Source organism: Podarcis erhardii (genome assembly GCF_964252035.2).
Source record: "Podarcis erhardii genome assembly, chromosome: 1".
Classification (NCBI taxonomy): Eukaryota; Metazoa; Chordata; class Lepidosauria; order Squamata; family Lacertidae; genus Podarcis; species Podarcis erhardii.
Window position 1 is genome coordinate 65,583,341 of NC_138497.1, and position 19,426 is coordinate 65,602,766.

General features: G+C 40.6%; 1 protein-coding gene across 2 annotated transcripts in view; it reads left to right on the top strand.

Moving 5' to 3' along the window:
* Positions 1-19,426, top strand: part of DNAJC24 (DnaJ heat shock protein family (Hsp40) member C24) — a 43,770-nt gene that overhangs the window by 17,119 nt on the left and 7,225 nt on the right. For both annotated transcript variants that reach the window (XM_081836514.1, XM_081836513.1), the window contains one exon: positions 12,333-12,471. In XM_081836514.1, coding sequence (XP_081692640.1) covers positions 12,333-12,471 — 139 coding nt within the window. The remainder of the gene's footprint in view (positions 1-12,332; positions 12,472-19,426) is intronic.

The following is a 19,426-nucleotide window of genomic DNA, read 5'->3' on the forward strand; positions in this document are numbered from 1 at the left end:
CCACTACAATTTGTCCCCCCCTTTTTTTAAAAAAAGTCATATTTAAAACTTGAGGTAAAACTTGAGCTTAAAAGAGTAAAGCTGATGTTTTAAGTGAGGAAAACCCCTCCCCTGCAAAGTGGTCTCCATTGGGTCTGGATTCCATCCTTCATGGATGTTTCGCAGTCCCTCACTGCAAGAAGTAAAGTACAGTGGTGGCTCGCAAGACGAAAAGAATCCGTTCCGCGATTCTCTTCGTCTAGCGGTTTTTTCTTCTTGCGAAGCAAGCCCATTGACGGCTTAGCGGATTAGCGCTATTAGAGGTTTAGCGGCTTTTAGCAGCTTATCAGCTTAGTGGATAAGCTGATAAGCGGCTTAGCGGCTTAGAAAAAGGGGGGAGGGGGGGAAACCGCAGGAACTCGCAAGACATTTTCGTCTTGCGAAGCAAGCCCATAGGAAATTCGTTTTGCAAAGCACCTCCAAAACGGAAAACCCTTTCATCTAGCGGGTTTTTCATCTTGCAAGGCATTCGTCTTGCGGGGCACCACTGTAACAGGGAACCAGGCAGAGGGCCTTCTCAGCAGTGGCGCCCTCCCTGTGGAATGCCCTCCCATCAGATGTCAATGAATTAAAGAACCATGCAACTTTTAGAAGACATCTGAAGGCGTCCCTGTGTCAGGAAATTTTTAATGTGTCAGGACATTTTATTATTATTTATATTTTTCTGGAAGCCACCCAGAGTAGCTGGGGAAACCCAGCCAGATGGGTGGGGTATAAATAATAAAATTGTTGTTGTTTGTTTTTGTTGTTGTTACTGTTATTATTTTCTAAACACACCAGGCAGGGCACGCACCCTCGATGTAGTTTGTACCACTATCAATATGAGGGATAGATTGAAGATAAGGGTCTGACCACTATCTGGTTAAGTTTGAACTGATGATGGCAGTTCCCCCCTGTAAGTGTTGTGGGCCCGTTTAGATGGTCCACCCTCAGAGACTGATGAATTTGTAGTGTCCTTGAAATATCTGAGAGATTTTCCAGTGGGAAAGTCAGCAATGCTGTTAATTGTACCTACTATGTGTACAGCTGCACTGAAGCCCAAACTGAGGTTTTATGTTTAGAGGTATATGTGTATTTAAATGAGTTCAGAACCTCACTGAGGCAGTAGTCATAACTTGTAGGTTGGTGATGTGAACTCAGAGAGATCAGATTGAAAAACTGAGTCCATAAGAAGACTAAAAGGTCATTTTGTGATCATTAGAATATGCTTAGATGAACCTGGCAGTTTGGTTGTGTTTTTTAACCCTCTCTAAGCACCTCTTCATACGTTGAGAAATTAGTTAGTTTTTTCCATATAACACCTATCTGTCAAAATAGCAACTGTACCACTGTGTATCCACGGAGCGTTTTCTCATGATATGCACATGTTTGCTAATTTTCTGTGTATTTTTTATTGTTGCTGCATTTGAAATGCTTTGCTTTTGTTCATCTGCAGAGTTTGTGGTCCCTACTTCCTAGCTTGTATATTTGAAAGAATGTATGTTTATGCTTGTCTAAGGGAAACATCTGGGTGGGAGAAATTATAAATCTGAAAGCATTAATTAAAAAGATGATAACCAAATGAAATAAATAGGTCCACTGGTATTGCTCTGTTTTATAAATAGTGTGGAGAAAACTCAGTGCCTTTGGAAGTATTATTTGAGCATGCATTAGGTGGCAGTAGTGTGTTGTATTTGATGAGAACTCTTTGTCCCTGGTTTTGTTTTGTTTTTACTTTATGTCCTAATGCAGTGTAAAAATGGATGAAACATTATGTCTCAATTATTTATAATGTTCTAATTGTTCATAATATATGCCTTATATCTTTAAAATATGTGATTTTGAAATTTATAATTTTTTTTGTGACAGTGCTAATAATGACTTTTAAATAATAATTTAGTGCACATTGCTGTACTTGCAGTTTGAATGGACATAAGGGTGAGTGAAAATAATGCTGTTTTAAACATACTTTAAAGGATTGCCCTGAGAAATGTGTAGATATGATTCTCTCCCTTGAGTCCAAATGCAAAATTTCCAGATGTATGTGTAAACTCTTTTTATTAAACAACTAGAGAAGGTGATTGTGTCCTGCTAATTAGAAGTGTGTCACACTTAGGGTTAATTTCTTTTACAATTAGTCGAAGCTAACTAATATTGCATGCAGTCTTTGTTTCTCCCTCCTTTTTCCTTTTTCCTCCTTTTCCTTTCTCCTTTAGACTATTTTTAAATATCTAATCGAGTGTTTTGACACTATTTTATTCTTTTCAGCTATATCCATGCTCCTAATATTGTATACTAGTTATGTTTTTTTAGTTAGTTTGATAAGAGGGGTATGATTTAGTCTCAAGGAGATGTTTATAGAGACTAGGTAGATGTAATTAACCTTTCAGCAAAATGTTTTTAACGTTGACGTCAAATCTTGAACAGGGACAGTTAACTTGTGACCTTTTGGGGTATTCTTTTGCTTCTGCGTGTCTCACAGGTAAAGGAGCTAAGGGAATTCAAAGCTGGTACAGCAATGTCATTAATTTGGCAGAATGATCAATTAATAGAAGAAAAGCATGAAAGCGTTGACAGAACATGCTACCTAATTAGTACCTGATGAACCATGTAGGCCACAGAGCAAAGAGTGCACTGTTGCTTCAGGCTAGCTGTTGTACAAGACCTTTTATGTGCAAGTCATTAAGTCTGTATAGTAGCTAAAGAAAAACACTTCAAATGGATTTTGCTTGGCTGAGGAACTGGTCTTGTGAAGTGTTGAGAAGCCCCCACTGATTTTGCTGGGAACTGGCTAGTTGGTGCTTTACCTCGTTCTCAGACCTGTAATATTGAGCCTCTCCAACTTTATAAGCACAAATGCTTGCTTGCTTGCTCTGCCTCAGGTTAACGGGGTGTACTAAAGGATATGTTTGCACCCTGCACTATGATTTACAACTCAATCCTTACCGTGCCTATTCAGAAGTAAGTCCTGTTGGATTCAATAGGGCTTACTCCCAGGCAAGTCAGTTTACAGTTGCAACCTGAATCTTATTTTAAAGCACATTATGCCACTAGCAACGGGCACACCATAACAAAGGGGGCGGGGGTTCATCTTTTTAATTTATACTTGTGAAGCATGACATAAGAACATGTCTTTGGATCGTGACCCCTCCACCTCCATCACTCATCCCTGTCACTGTGCATATAACAGTTATTTGCGTCATTTGCTGTTCTGGTTTTGTTTAATCTAGGTTTTAATTTTTAGTCACCAGCCAATTGTAGGTTCCTTCCTCCTGTAAGTTAGAGATTTATGTATTTCAGTGTTTTTCTTGTCAGTCACTGAGGTTTCCTCCAAAAGGTGGAATAAAAATACATTTTTTTTCTCAAAAATGTTCCTTGAGCTCCACTCTCAGAATGGAAAGGGAGCCTCTTTTTTTTTTTTTTTTTTTGGCTGATTTCCTCTTCCTGCCTGCAGACTCCAGAATATCTGCTCTGGAAAATTGGAGAGTCTCCAGAACAGTGGGAAGGTCAGAGGAGGAAGAAGGGGATTGGCCAAAACCCCTTGCCCTTCTTTGTACAGGAGATTCCATGAGTAGAAGATAATAATTTAAATAATTTTATTATTTGCATCCCACCCAACTGACTGGGTTGCCCCAGCCACTCTCAGAGGCTTCTCTGGATGCAGCCCTGAAATTCACAGAAGGGCAACTCTGGATCTAAGCCATTTTAAATATATAAGCCAAGGTATCAGTGCAGCCTTGCTAGAAACTTCCTGATGTAAGAACGGCATTTGTGCTAATTAAAACTGTTTTATATAGTACAGTACTCCCCTAAAGAATCCATAAATTTATTTAGCTTTAAACATGGATTCCTTGATGGCAACTGTGTCCAGGAGTGCCTTGCCCATTTGGGGCTTCAAGTGTCTATTTCTGATGATGTCAGACCTTACAGTGGTCGCATGCATCTAGATTGGATTACTACTGTGCACTCTACTTGAGCTTAGTTTTGAAATTCTTCTGAAATTTTTGTTGTTCCAGATAGTAGCAGCAACTTATAGGATTACATTACTATCCAGCATCACCCACACTAGTTACCAGCTTGTTTCCTGTCATTATACAAACTGTTGGTTCTTTCCTTTGTAAAACCTTAAATGACTTGGACCTGGCAGACCGTCTTGTACGTATTAAGATCTGGTAAGGAAGTCCTTCTCTGTGTCTCACCTATGGTAGAAGTAAGATTGATCGGGGTTGGCAATGGTGCAGTAGATCCAGCCTTGACTCTTTGCAGCAGAAGGGCTCCTTCAGTTCATGGAGTGAACGAGAATCCAGGAGAAGTACTGGTACTTCGCTGCAGGAAGATGGCCAGGATTGTTACTTTCACCAATTCTTCTTACCTACAACCACCACCCACACCTACAACCACCACCCACACTGTTTAGGAGATTCCGTCAGCCCTTTGCTTTAGCTTTTCAAGAGATCACAGGAGATGACAGAGAGGCAGAAAAATTTGTGAAAATTGCTCCACTGCCAGTGGAACTCAGGGCCTTCCCAGTGTTATGGAATGTCTCGCCCCATGAAGTTCAGATGTCTGTATCTTTGATTGCCATTTGCTGGCTTGTGAAATTACTATTATTATTATTATTATTATTATTATTATTATTACTGCTGCTGCTGCTGCTGCTGCTGCTGCTATTTCTGTTGGCTTCTCATTTGACTAACTGAGTTGGTTTTTCAGGCTTTGTCCCCCTCCCTCTGGTGACTTCTCTCACAAATTGGAAGAACTATTTCACAGCAGATCTATGTGCTGTATGTTTTACCTTGTATTTAAGATACAGTAGGTATCTTAAATAATTAGCCACATTGTGGAGTGCATGGTATATGAAATGCAGCTATGAATATTGGCTACAAAAAGCGAAGTATTTGGGTGAATGTAGGCCCCTTATACTTAAATCATATTAATTTCCTCCATTTGTAACCAGATATTGATGTTTTCCACACTTTAGTTTTTAATACTTTGCTGCAAAATAGCTTCAGCTACACTAAAGGAGAGTTGTAGTAATTTTTTTTAAATGTATTTTTATTAAAGATTTTCTTGGTTGACAAAGTATGAGCAATGTCTCTCTCTTTTTCCCCCCAAGTAACATTTTTACAGATCAGTTTCATTTGTTGAGACATTAGTCATTCAAAGGGATGTTTGCACACTAACTGTGCATGTCCTTTCTCCTTTTCAGCAACTCCTCCTCCCCCACCCTTCCTCAAATCCTTCCAAATCTTCTTGCACAAAGATTGAGCTTGTGAGCATGTGCTAGATCAAGGTTAGTAGGAAAGTTCAAAACTTACTAGCACTGGAAATGTGAGTATGGCTAAAAAAATATAGTGTCACTTAATTTGAAACTTCATTTCCCTTAAAAACTAATAAACTAGGAATAACGTCACCCAAACTAAGCCATCATGATACAGCACTGTGGGAATTAAAAACTTGAAATGTAACAGTAAAACATTTTGTGGATCTAATGCTTTATTATCTGAAGTTTATAGAACTTTTACACAGTCAAATAGTAGGAATATTACTATATTGGAACTGAGTCATATAGTTTCAGTATTGCTGAGTTGCCGGGGTGGGGGCTGTCTGTATGCCTGATCCCCTTTCTAATTCCTGGATCCAGCATGGATTCAGTTCCTGGAATAGCCAGGATAGCTTCCTGGTGACGTAAGGGCCCTCTAAGTATGGGCCAGTAAGGTAACAAAGTGACTCTATGCCAGACAGAATATGAGTGGGCAGCTTCCCGCAACTCTCGCTGGTAGTTAGAAAGGCAAAGATTGGACGTGAGTTGTGTGTGTGAGCGAGAAGCAAGAAGTGGCAGACTGCAGGCTGGGCAGCTGCAAGAGACAGAGCCATGTCTGATTTTCTTTTGAATCCAAGGCTGTGGCTATGGGAGAACCAAGATCCTCTTGGGGTGTTAATGCTGTGAGCCCCTCCATCGTATGCTCATGTTGTATATATGTGTGAATAAACCATATATCCTAAAGACACCACAGTCTCTGCTGTCCCTCATTCTGAGGAAACCGAACCCTGTGGGTGTGCCTGGACCTCCTAGAATCTTGCACCGCTCAGAGATTGGGGTGGGTGCAACAGTAAACATATTTTATCTGGGAATAAGCCCCACCGAACATACATGGTCTTACTTCTGAGCAGGTAATCAGCCCTTCATACTCATTTTAAATCCTCAGCCACTGTGAACAATTAATTTTAAGAGGCAACTATAATTCCAAGTAACTACAGTTGTACATCGGAAGTTGAATGGAATCCATTCCAGAAGTCCATTCGACTTCCAAAAGGTTTGGAAACCAAGGCACGGCTTCCAATTGGCTGCAGGAAGCTCCTGCAGCCAATTGGAAGCCACAGAAGCAGCATCGGACGTTTGGGTTCCAAAGAATGTTCGCAAACCGGAACACTCCCAGGTTTGTGGCGTTCGGGAGCCAAAACGTTTGACTCACAAGGTGTTCGTCAACCAAGGTGTGACTGTGCAGGCATCCTTTGTTGACAGAAAGAGTTGCTTTCCCCCATTATATCATAATCTTAGCAAATCCGCTCTGTTGTGGCACTCTTGAGTATTCAAGTTTGTTGTTTCTGTCCACATCTCTGTAATGGTAAATGTACAGATAAGATGTTTTTTTCTGCAGTAACAGTATGTAATTGAATCCCCTGGCTTAATAATGCTAAGTAGTGTAAAACTGCCTGCCTTACTTTTCCCCACTTTGCTTTCATTATTTTAATTCCAATAAATATACCGTATTTTTCGCCATATAGGACGCACCGGCCCATAGGACGCACCTAGATTTTGGGGGGGGGAAATAAAGGGAAAAAATTATTTCCGCCCCAGGCGCGGGGCTGGGGTGGGGGAAGCCTGAGCTCCCCCTTCCCCCAGCCCCCAGAATGGGACCCAGAGCATGCCGAAGCTGCGTGCAGTTTTGGCATTGCTCTGGGAGCTTGCGGGGCTGGAGGAGGGGGAAGTCCTCCCCAGCCTTCTAACCAAGTCGGGGGACAGTGGGAAAGGCGCGCTGCGCCTCCCGCTGTTCCCCGAGTTTGTGGGGCTGGCGGCGGGGAGGAGCAGGCTTCTCCCCCCCCGCCAGCCTTCTAACTAAGTCGGGGGACAGTGGGAAATGCGTGCTGCGCCTCTCCCACTGTCCCCCGAGTTTGTGGGGCTGGCGGCGGGGCTCTCCTGAAGCCTGGAGAGCGAGAGGGGTCGGTGCGCACCGACCCCTCTCGCTCTCCAGGCTTCAGCGAAAGCCTGCATTCGCCCCATAGGACGCACACACATTTCCCCTTCATTTTTGGAGGGGAAAAAGTGCGTCCTATAGGGCGAAAAATACGGTAAATTGTGGGACTCAAGCATTTTGATGCACAAGCTGCTGTGAACACCACAGTAGTATGCTGTAGTCTTGAATGCTGGTTTAGACTTTCCCACACATGCACACAGCCTCCAAGTACAAAACAGAAGAACATCCCCCATTGATATTTTTACATCGGAGCTCAGAGGAAGAAGAAACTGTAGAGGAGTTAGTATTATAATTATGGTCCATCACCTGCTATCCTTGAGATGTTGGTCTTTTAATTTTGTCGTTTAACTGAATCTTGCCTTGGGATTCTTCAGTCAGAAAAGCAGTATAAAAATAAACTTGCTATGAATCTACACTATGCTAGAGATCTGCATGAAAAAGTTATTTTCAGACTGTATGAGGTGCTTGTAGCACTGTGGAAAACAGGTAAATCAGGTACACCCACCTCATGGTGTAGCATGGAGAAATCATTAATTCATTTATTTTTATTTTAAACATATTTCGTCCTTCAGCATCACTACTTCAAGAGTGGCTATGACATAAAAAAACATATCACAGATCAGACTACTAGACTAATAACATTTAAATATCAAACGAAAGCAATAAGGCAAGAAGAATCATTGCAGCCAAATAAAACACAAAATATCAGCTGGAATTTTAAGAAACTAGGAAAATTAATATGTATTTGTCCAGTACCAAAAAGACAGGAAATTAGGTACAGGTGAACTAACCTAGATAGAGTCTTCTAAAGAGGGGTGCCATGGAAAGCAAGCAATTTTGCCAGTGGCCATCTGTCTGACCTCCAAAGTGTGGGCACCTGTACAAGGGCCTCCAAAAGTAATTTTACTGTGTGGATGGGTTCATGTGGGGAAGGGACTTGTTCAGGTCATCCAAATTACCCATGCATTACCCATTAGATCTAAAGGACCCTAGTGTCTCCAAGTTAAAGAAAAAAGAATGCTCTAACATATGCCCTTAGGCCAAGTAATAATTGTGTTTAAGTAGACAGATTAACAAGGATTTGATCCTGGATTTCTCAGGCCCACACCCCAAGCTTTTTAACAGCAAGGTGCCAGTTGAAGTAAGGCATATGCTTGCTTTCCTAGAATACATTTTCCTTAGGCTTTTCTTACACTTGGGATTTTTGAAGCCAATATTTGGATCCCAATTGTGCTAACATATTTTCAGAAAAATCAATGTTACTTATGCAAGCAATTCATCCTGTACCCCACCCCACTCCCGGCAGCAGACAGGAATTGGGAATAGATTTAGAATGTTGAGTCTAAATACACCTACTTTAACATTGCTGAAGAATATTTAATTCACTCCTGTGCTGAGCACCTTTTTCAAGTTCAGGATCTTAGTCTCAACAGAGCCTTTGTGGTTCCACTGTACTTTGAAACAGGAGGTTCCTAGTGGAAGTTGCTATTTATGCATGAAGGAAAGAACCTGCACTGTGGGCAGTGGCTTGGCTCTAGAAGGCCCTCCCTGCAAATGTACAACTGGCACTAAGACATTGTTTTTTGCCCAGACACTTAAAAATGTGGCATTCTTTCTGCCCTGCTAGTTAGCTTTTATCAAACCTTTCAGTTCATTATTTCTTATGACTTTTGTAATATTTATTATTGTGTGTGAATTAATGCTAATTGTACACCTTCCTGGAATCCTTGAACAGTGATTTAGAAATATTTTAAATAAATTCAAAATAATACAGCTGGCTTTTTTTATATAATATATACAAATTATATCTGCTGACTTACTGTGGTGCCTGGTTGGCTAGTGTTGGACTAGTGTCCCTTTGCTCCATTCTAGTTCGGGGGATGGGGGGTTTCAAAGCATTTTTGCTTTATTTTTGGAAGTGTGTTGGATGGGGGAGCGCACAACGCAAGGCACAGGAAAAGCTGCTGTTCTCAGGCTCCTAATATCTTTCCCACAAACTATCCTAGGGTTGGGATTCTATGCTCCAAGGGTTGTTGTTGTTGTTTAGTCGTTTAGTCGTGTCTGACTCTTCGTGACCCTATGGACCATAGCTGTCAACGTTTCCCTTTTTTTAAGGGAAATTCCCTTATTCCGAATAGGATTCCTTGCAAGAAAAGGGAAAAGTTGACAGCTATGCTATGGACCAGAGCACACCAGGCACTCCTGTCATCCACTGCCTCCCGCAGCTTGGTCAAACTCATGTATACTCCAAGGGTAGGGAATCTTATTCTGCCTGAGTTAGCCCTACCCTACCCAGCTGTGACCCCACCCCTTCCCAAATCACTCTACCACCCCACCCCACCCCACCCCAATGCAGCAAGTGGACTTTGGAAAAGTTTGGTACCATTGGCACCAGTGTAAGTTTTTTAGTCATGAAATGGCTGTGTGGGGTGGTTTTCAAGGGCAATTGCACAAGGATGAGAGGGTTAACCCTCCCTTCCTTAGTTGCTGCCCTAACCCAAAATTGCCCTTCACAGCAATTAAAAAACTACAGCTGGCCTTAAGGAACTTTTTTTAAAAGACCAATTGCTATGCAGGGGTTGGGAGAGAGAGACTGTGGGCTAGAGGTTTCCCTCCCCTGTACTTGCCTTGTAAGCCTCATTGGGGCTTCCTGCTGAGTAGATATGCAAAAGTTGCACTGTAAGGCAATAACATGTTAAAAGGGAAATCTAAATTGGATTGTCTCAGAAATGTGTGTATATCATGGAAAAAATGGGATGCTGTTGCACAGCAGCAGCATGCCTAAGTGCTGTATGTTCCGATAGCAATGCTATTTATCTAGAAGTGCAAACATAGCTGCGTAATAAAAGATATCCAGAACAGGAAAGTTATCCTATCATTTTGTTTTCTTCCCAAACCCAAGAGAATTTGCTAAGATTAATCATATGGAGTGACACCCAAAACCCGCTCTATAGAGTTAAGGGACCCTTGGGAAGAGATTTGGAGTGTGCACAGCGGGTTTATAGGAAGAAGGAGTCCAGTTCTGCGACTGGGCACACATCATTGGATTCCACTCATAATAATGAGACAAATTTAATAACTAGTATTATAAGACTCTTTTGTCCCATACATTATTGTTTTGTGGCCTGTTTTGGTACATACAGTATTTATAGCTTTGATTTTAGGCAGTTTGCGTCTATTAATTTCAAAGGTATTCGCTGAAGAAGGTTCCTGCGCTCTCTTTTTTTCTTTTTTGACAGACAAGACTCATTTTCATGGTATTTTTGAGTAATTCTTTTAAATATTAATGACTTGCTTTTCACTCCTCAGAAAACAACACACCAATCTAACCCCAGTTATTACTATTTTTAAAGATGATTAATGAAAGGTGGTTGAAGGTTACCGTTTCATATGTGAATTTCATTGCATATTCAATTTGCAACCATGTTTTCTGATTCAGCAAGTGCACGAAAGCCTGCTTGTATGCTAAGATGTAAGACAAGGATCTCTTGAGCTGGATCAGGGTAGTGAAAAAAGACAAATCATTATAGAAATTTGAAGTACTTAACATTTTTTTTCATGGTTCGTGCCATTACATTAAAGGAGACCAAGTCACACTTCCAAGCAGGATGCTTTCCTCCTTCCAGAGAACCCATCCGCTGTAGATTATGACATAGAATGACATAGAATGAATATGGAGACAAATCTCCACTGCAGATATGTCTACAGTTCCAGTTGCATCTTTTGCAATAACTGGGACCACATTTCACATTGAGACTTTGCCACACAATCACTGCCTTAGGGGGGTTAACATATAAAAAGAGATGGCCAGTTTGCATCTGTGAACAGATGTTGTCTTCCAAGTCTAGGGAAAGATGTTGGAAGCATTGGGGACAGATAAGGAACTTTCTGTTGAAAGACAAACTTGGAAATCTCTGCCCATATTCCTAGCAGCTACTGAGAAGTAGTTGCCAAAAGGTGTGAAGAAGACTAGTTGGTCATTATAATCTAAGACTGCGCACACAATCCACACACACACAAAAATAATAGTCATGCCAAGCTATGTTTTTCTCCTTTATACATTACAAATTCTAAACCCATGTATGACTTTTTCATCTGGAATGGTGCTTGCTCAGAATTTTATACCTTAGCTTAAATAAGCATTATGCTACCTTGTGGAGATGTTTTGAGTTAAGTTAACGGTAGGATATATGTTTTTTAAAAGAATAAGTGAGAGAACTGTGACAAATGGCATTAGAATTTTATGCTGTTTGGGGAGGTGGTTTCTTTTGGTGACACCTATACAAATCCTAGAAATTTAGATCATTTCTTAATATATTTACTAAAATGTAATTAATTTTACAATCCTGTGTTCAGCAAAACTAATGCAGAAATTACTGTATCATTTTGCCCTTATGCATGTTACCTTTCAGCCCTGTCCCCAAACATTATTTCAAAACTGAAAACAGCACAAAATGTTGTATCCAGTGACCCATGACTTTAGAAATTTGGAAAAGCTTTTTATTCACTGGGTTGGAATAAATTAAAGATGGTGAATGATAGATTAAAAATAGAATTACATTTATGGTAAATTTATATCCTATTTTGTATCTTCTGTTGACTGTTTCAACGCCAAAACCTAAATATTAAAAAAGTAACCACAGAAAAATTATATGTTATTTACATTAGGCTAAAAAAATTAATGTTAAATCTAAGTAGTTTTCCCCTTACTCCTATTTTTTATTTTTATTTGCGTATACCTATTTCTGTTTGCATTAGTCATTCTCTCTAGGTAAATTGTCCATAAGACCAATGATTCCATCAGCAAATTATCCAGAAAATGCTGTCAGTGCACATTGTGACATTTGTGCCACTGGTGTATTTCCTGCTATTCCAGTGGTCTAATTAACCTGGCAGCAATCTCTTGTGGCCAATGCTGCTTCCTTTGTTTGTTTTCCTTGGCACCATAGTTCAGACCTATACATCCTCCATACACTTAAAATAGATCTCATATTTACTATTGATTTCCCCCTTCCATCCCCCCTCCCCTTCCCCTTTCCTTCTTTTGATTGGCAGTATCATCCAGACAAACAGAGCGCAGATGTGCCAGCAGGAGAAGTGGAGGCGCGCATGCAGAGGTTCATCGAAATTGATCGAGCGTGGAAAATTCTAGGGAATGAAGAGACAAAAAAAGAGTATGACCTGCAGCGGCGTGGTAGGTTCCTGCCAAGGAGTGTTGTAGTAGTAGCAGCAGCAGCTTTTGAGAGCAGAAGCCGGAGTGGTAGCTCAGTGGTATTTTTTCAAAATGCTTTTTGTTTGACCGAAACACTTCATTTGCTCTTACCCGCTTCCATATTTAGATACATTATTTATACTGATTACTCCATATCCATTAAGCAGTAAAAACATTAAATTACTTTTGACAAAGCATTAGGTGGTAGCTGTTATACTAATTCTAATGAATGTAGAACTTGGATGATAATAATGACTTAGTTTAGCCATTTCTCATTTGACAGTATTTAAAGCAGTTTCATTAAATGTTTTTAATTACTTAAGTTATGCCCTTTACTACATTCTGTTGCTGCATTTTAGATACAGATTTTGAGTAATCTGTGTCAAAGGTATACTGCCACATATTTATAAACACTTCACAGTCATTAAAGTGTATCCTTTCTACCAGTCTTTAGGAATCGAGCATATTTCAGAATATTTGTCATAATGCATCCCTAGTATAAGCGTCTAAGGAAGCAAGTTATATTCCAGTTAAATGCATTAACCAGGCAGTTCCAGCACCCACCCACACACATATATATGTACATCTTGGGGAAAATAGCATCTTAAAACAGTGACAGGCTGTTGTGAGAAAGAAAGGGGAAAATGTAGGTCAGGTCTGTCACACATGGGCTACCATTACATGAAGTGATAGGCTGTCTTTCTGCTCTGGCCTCAGGATAGGAGTCCCTCAGCCTTCCATTAGAACCTTCAATAAATGTATATCCACCCTACATGTTAATGGGGGGAGTCAATAATAGTGTATTGCCTGTGGGGAAAACACTCAGTCGCACTCTGCGGTAACACACTCTGGTCCAGCATTGACGTGTAGCTACCACCACTTTTCAGTGTGTCTGATAAAAGCTCACTGTCTCTGCAGCATGTTATTGAATTCCCTTCCATTGTACGCTGGCACACCATCAAACCTTTCTCTCTCTTGCTGTTTTAAGTTCCCTGCTGTTAAGGTTGCCACAATTTTATTTGAGAAACAAAAGCTTAGTCAGCGTGGCTGGCAGATACACATAATCAACGGAATAATATACGGCGTATAGAAGCTTATTTTTTAAATCATGAATTATTTGTTGTCTATAGTTCTCTCTTTTTTCAAAATGTGCTATTTGGGATGTTAGATGTTAAACTGAAATGAGCAAAATTATTTTTGAACTAGTTTTTTTTGTTTTTGGGTTTTTTTGCTTGTAGCTTAATAGAGCAGCTGGTTTTGCCAAGAGAGAGAGGGAGAGAGACTAACTTGGAGCTGGGGTTAAGAAATTTCCCTTGTGTAAAAATTGGCAGAAATGTATTTGTTTATGCTCTGTCCGTTTTGTAGTTAGACTTTGAGATATACACTCTAGCATAAAAGTCAGTCCAGTCAATTAAGCTTTATGTCCTTACAAGTAATGCACAGAAAATGACAGTTAATGCGTATTTTAATTTTTGAGGTTGTGAAGCTTTTTCAGATTTGCTTTTTTTAATGTTTCGGGCTGTTACCCATTCAGATAAGCAAAGCGTGTGGAATTTGCTTTGATTGAAATCTACAGGCATTGATTCTGTGCAACCTTTGTTTTTCTAGTGAGGCTTGAAGGGACTTGGAAAAGAGAGATTGGGCAGTAGCAGTGGCTGTGTAACTTCCGTTGCGATCGGTGGAGTGTCAGCAAGGATGCATATAATACACAACTTTTGGTTTTAGCTAAAGTTGATGTGTTGTTGCAGTATACCAAAACAATTTTATTGAAAGGAATTGATTTAAAGGAAAGCAACTAATTTTAAATCCCTTTAAATCAATTGGGATCTACTGGGCATTTATAGTCCTGTTCTTCCAAAACAATACTCGCTGCTGTTAAAGTGATTACTGAAAATGGGAAGCTTATTGACAAATCTGCCTGATAGTTCCATAGTGGGTGGATGACTTAGGGTGCAGCAATGGGCACTGCTATAAGAGAGACTAGCTTTCTCTAACCGCATTATGGTGAGTTCTGCCAGGCTTGACAAGCCTCCAGCTTTCTCTCAGAGTTGGAGAGGTTGGATGAGAATTGCCCCCACAGCAGCACTTCAGAGGCACTCACAATGGGGAAGAGCTGGAACTCCACAATAAAACACATGCTTTCTGTGCAAAAATTTCAATTCCCATCATATCTCAAGGAAGGTCTGGGCAAAAAATTTTTGTTGAAAACCTGGAGATCCGTTGCTAGTCAGTCTACCAATATTTGTAGAACAGCTTCCCATGTTTGAGACAATCACTGCTCCCTCCTTAGCTCCTCAGTTGGTAGGAAGTCTGGGATTTGATTTGTCTCTGTGCTTCTGGCACAGTGCCTGAAAGCCATTTGCTCACCCCCACCCTCCCTTCAGCTTGAAGCTAGCAGGCAGAATTGGGACTGCACTTGCAATTGTGCTAGGTTTTGGAAGCCTTTGGAAGATTCTGGGAAGGATTCCACACATCGCTCTTCGTTTCCAAGATGGGGAAGATGAGAGGATTTCCCCCAGCTTCTTATTTTTCTAGTAGAAAAGCACTGGTTGTTGAGGGGGTTGGGGTGAACAGTAGGTAAAGGAGAACTTTGAGCTAAGAGAGAGGATGGGGTTGGCAAGCAGGGAGTTGTAAGCTGAGATGGAGGTGTTGAAGGGCTGGGGTTGAAGGAGTTGTTGAGGGATGAGAGGGTAGAAGGGGGTGGGGGGTTAAAGAAGCTGTGAGGGGTTGGGCAACGTGTAAGTGGAGGGCGTTGGGGAGTTGGTGAGGATGGCAGGTAGGGAGGGATGGTCAGCAGGGGCGACAGCCCCTAATATTTACACACAATAACAAAGATCTCAACCTGTTTTATTATGATGATAATTTACAAATGACAACCAAATGCTGATTGCAGTGTTATAACACAACCATTCCTAAACAAGCCCCTCTGAACTGAGATAGAATCATGAACTGAGAATTGGCCATTTTATTTGTTTGCTTGTTTAAATTATTTTTATTGTATACTACAATTTCATTATAAAAATCAAAGCAGTTTACACCAATTATATACACACAATAAAAACCATATAAAGTTTTAAAATTGCAAATCATCAGTTGACTATATAAAATTGAATATAATCTAATATAAATTATTGTGAGGAAAAGTCCGAAGAAGAACATAAAAAAGAATTTATTCTGATCTTCCAGTCTAAATGGTGTGATTTTGCAGTGCTGTGAAATATATGTATTGATCAAGCGCATCTCATGAATCTTTCTCAGGTGCTAGAATAAGAAAGTAAATCTGAAACTGCTCAATTTTTATTATTATTTCTAGAGCTGGACTTAAGGGAAGGGTTCTTGCCATTAGGACTTACAAGCTCCCCCTGCCCTACAAGGACAGTTTAGTGAGTTTCAGGCAAGGTTCAGCCTGAATGGTAGCAGTGTATTCGTGGTCCTACAGTGTTCATAAACATGTATATCACACTCAAACCATATATTAGCACAACACCAACAAGTTACAGCAGGCATCTACCTCCTCTTCTGTAGCCTTATTAGACTTTAGCGATTAGTGGGCTCTGCGTTGCTCCCGGACGGGAGGAAGGAAGTCAAATGACACCGAGGGTTGGTTCAGAGAAAGAGTTCTTTATTTCTGCTCTCTGGAGCAGCAGAAAGGCACTTGCGTGGTCAGTCCACAGCAAGTCCAAAGAAATGAGACATTTAATGCAGTATATATATCCTCCAGGCACCCTCTCCCCCCTTCCCCAGGAACCCAGCCATGTCACCTTATACACGCAGGTTGACATCACATATGTTCCTGCTCCGGTACTCTTAACCATAAAAGGGCTTTCCTTCCTGTATTCCTGACCATAAAAGGGTATTCCTGTTCCTTATCTTGGAACAAGAGGTCACCAACTCCAAGAACATACTCTGGCACTTTTCCCAGACTAGGTCTGTGTGTCAGAGTGTGGTCAGGACGTAAGATAAGACCTAGACATGTCATCCCTACTCCACTGGAACAGCCAAGGTCACTCATTGCCATCACAGACTGATAAGGGAGAGAGCTTTGAGCACTTGTTTATACAGCTGGGTTTTGGCTCAAGAGCTCAAGTTAATGCATTTTAGAAATGCTTTCTTGGAGAAAGAAGAAAAGGGGGGGTTGGGTCCTGTTTCAAACTGACTGCACAGAAACCCATTCCTTCACTTCCTCTGCTTGTATGGCTTTTAGTTTTGCTTAACAGGGGCTGTTCTTCCTTCCCCCTGCCCCACCTTCTGGAGCATGGCTTTGGGGAGGGAAAAGACCCCTGACTGAAACCCTAGAGAACCAACTGCTGCCAGTCAGTGTAGACAATACTGAGCTAGTCTTTCTGGCAAAGTGAAGTTTGCTTCTAATAGTTATTTAATGCTGTTTAAAAGATTCCCAGCATCCCTTTTAATTTTCTTGAATTTTCGGCGTGTAAGACATGCAATGAAGAACCTCCGGTCCATGGGCCAACTTTGGTCCGCAACGGGTACAGGTTGACCTGTGAGGCCCTTTTCCTTCATGTCCATCATCTGACAGACATAAGGGTGGGGTTGAATCCTGTGTTGGCTGTGTGTGCCTGTCTCCAGCTACGAACAGAAGTGTGCATCCCAAGTGAGCAGAGTTCAACCTTGCTCATCTACTGATGAATAGGGCTTAAATCGTGCTCAGGTCAGCAGGATTCCATGCAAACCTGATTATATCACAGTCTCCTGCTAAAATAGAGTCCATCCATCCTCCATAATTTTAGCACTCAACCCTGATAAAACATAGGGGGGCTTCCCTTTTAGCAGCTTCTGATGTGCCCTTCTTACTGAATCAGTAAAGAACTGCATATCCACTCACTATGTAGTATTACTCAAAATTCAGAGAGCTATCTAAGGACACACAATGTAAAATCAATATTTATTTAGAAATAGAATTTTTTAGATACAGTGGTATCTTGGGTTAAGAACTTAATTCGTTCTGGAGGTCCATTCCTAACCTGAAACTATTCTTAACCTGAAGCACCACTTTAGCGAATGGGGCCTCCCGCTGCCACCGCACTGCCGCACGATTTCTGTTCTTAATCTGAGGTACTATTTCTGGGTTAGCGGAGTCTGTAACCTGAAGCATCTGTAACCCAAGGTACCACTGTATAACCCATTGTACAGATTACCAATTTACTACACAGCTTCACCAGTGCCATCCAAGTGGTAACATGCATATGGTGAACCCTTGATAAATGTTCATATGGATCCACTTTTTACCTTCTGTGGATTTCCATAGCTTTGTTCTTGTTCTCCAACTTCTCCTGCAAAGAGAAGGCAGAAAGGACATATGGGAGGTTCTCAAAGGTCTCTCATCCATTGTAACAGCCTGGCATACTGAGTCCTCAAGCACACAGATTTGAGTTGTGTTGGAGATAGAACAAGGCTTTGTTATGGTCTATGAGTGATAGACTTCAAATTCCCTGGAATATACAATGGTTGGTTCAGTTGTGATACATTATTGCCCAAATTCCATAAGTGACATTAAAATAAACCTAAGTCTTATTACATATATATTGGCAAAGAACAACAGAGTATGTAATCCATGGAATTGGATAGAAAAGATAGAAGGAACTGAAGAAGGAAAACTCTTATTAGTATTTTTGACTGGTTCCATCTACTGTAGCATTTCTTCTAGTGATTTGGAGCATCAGCATAATTGCCAAGATGGATTAAGTTGATAAGAGAAGATAAAGCTTCCTCCCCCCTCATTCTCATTTATTACTATTTCAGTCTTAGATGTAAGTGGGTTAACTTTGTTTTAATATATATCTATTTAATGTACTGGAGGTGTTCAGAATAGGTTAGGTCAAAGAGGTTTTATTGATCCAGTAATTATATCTAACTTGTCTGATTTGTTTTAATTGCCTTCATTAAGATTAATTTAGATGAAACTCATTCCCTGGAGATCTATAGTGTAGATTTCAGGTAAAATTAGAATCACAATTTAATGTTGCAAAAAGGAGGCAGAGACCACAGGCCAACTTGATACTGGATAATCGGCCGCTAATTAATGAATTGCATGGGGGGGGGGAATCATGCTTTAATATTAAAGTGCTAATTAGATTTTTTTCACCAATACATGAGGGCAGTTAAAATAAGTGTTTAATTTCACTACCAATTCATTATTCATAGTTAACTACTATGGTAGCAGACTGGTTGCACCAAAATGAGGAACATCAGGATAACCTTTGTTCTAAAACAGTTTGTCACAAATGCATGCATACTACTCCTGACAGAATGTGGACCACAATTGCCAAGTTACAGTATGAGTCCCTAGGTTTTTGCAGTTTAGCATGGTACTATCAAATTCAGATTACTAGTTGAGAGCTGCTTTCTTCACAGATTGGCATTCGTTTTAGGTTTGACTTAGCTCCTTTCCAGTATTCTCTGTAACCAGTAATCTGAAATGATAAACTGGGTATCGTGAATTAGTATTCATTTGCTCATAGAACATTGTATACCAAAGCACAACTGTGATCAAAATATTATATAGCACCAATGTGATTTTAAGTATCTATATTAGTTCAAATCAAGGGCAGGTAACATCCATTTCATGGGTCAAATGAGGTCCTCCAGATCTTTCTTTCATCTTAGGCCATGCCCCTCACCATCCTTGATCTGTACCCTCACTGAGTGCCTTTGCTTACCTGGAATATGTCAATGAACTGAGATACTGCCTCTCACTTGCTTGAACGGATAGCTGTGTGTGCAGAAACCTGACTTGCATGGCAGGGATTTAGCTTACTGTACATGGAAAGTAGCCACATCTGTTGCATTAGCCACTTTTGGCTTTGGCCCTGGCCACCACTACCATACAGCCCCAAGACTGACTATGAGAGATTGTGACCATTGGACTGGTGCAAGTTCCCCATTTTTAAAAAAAGTGTTGGAGAAAATAAGGAACTCT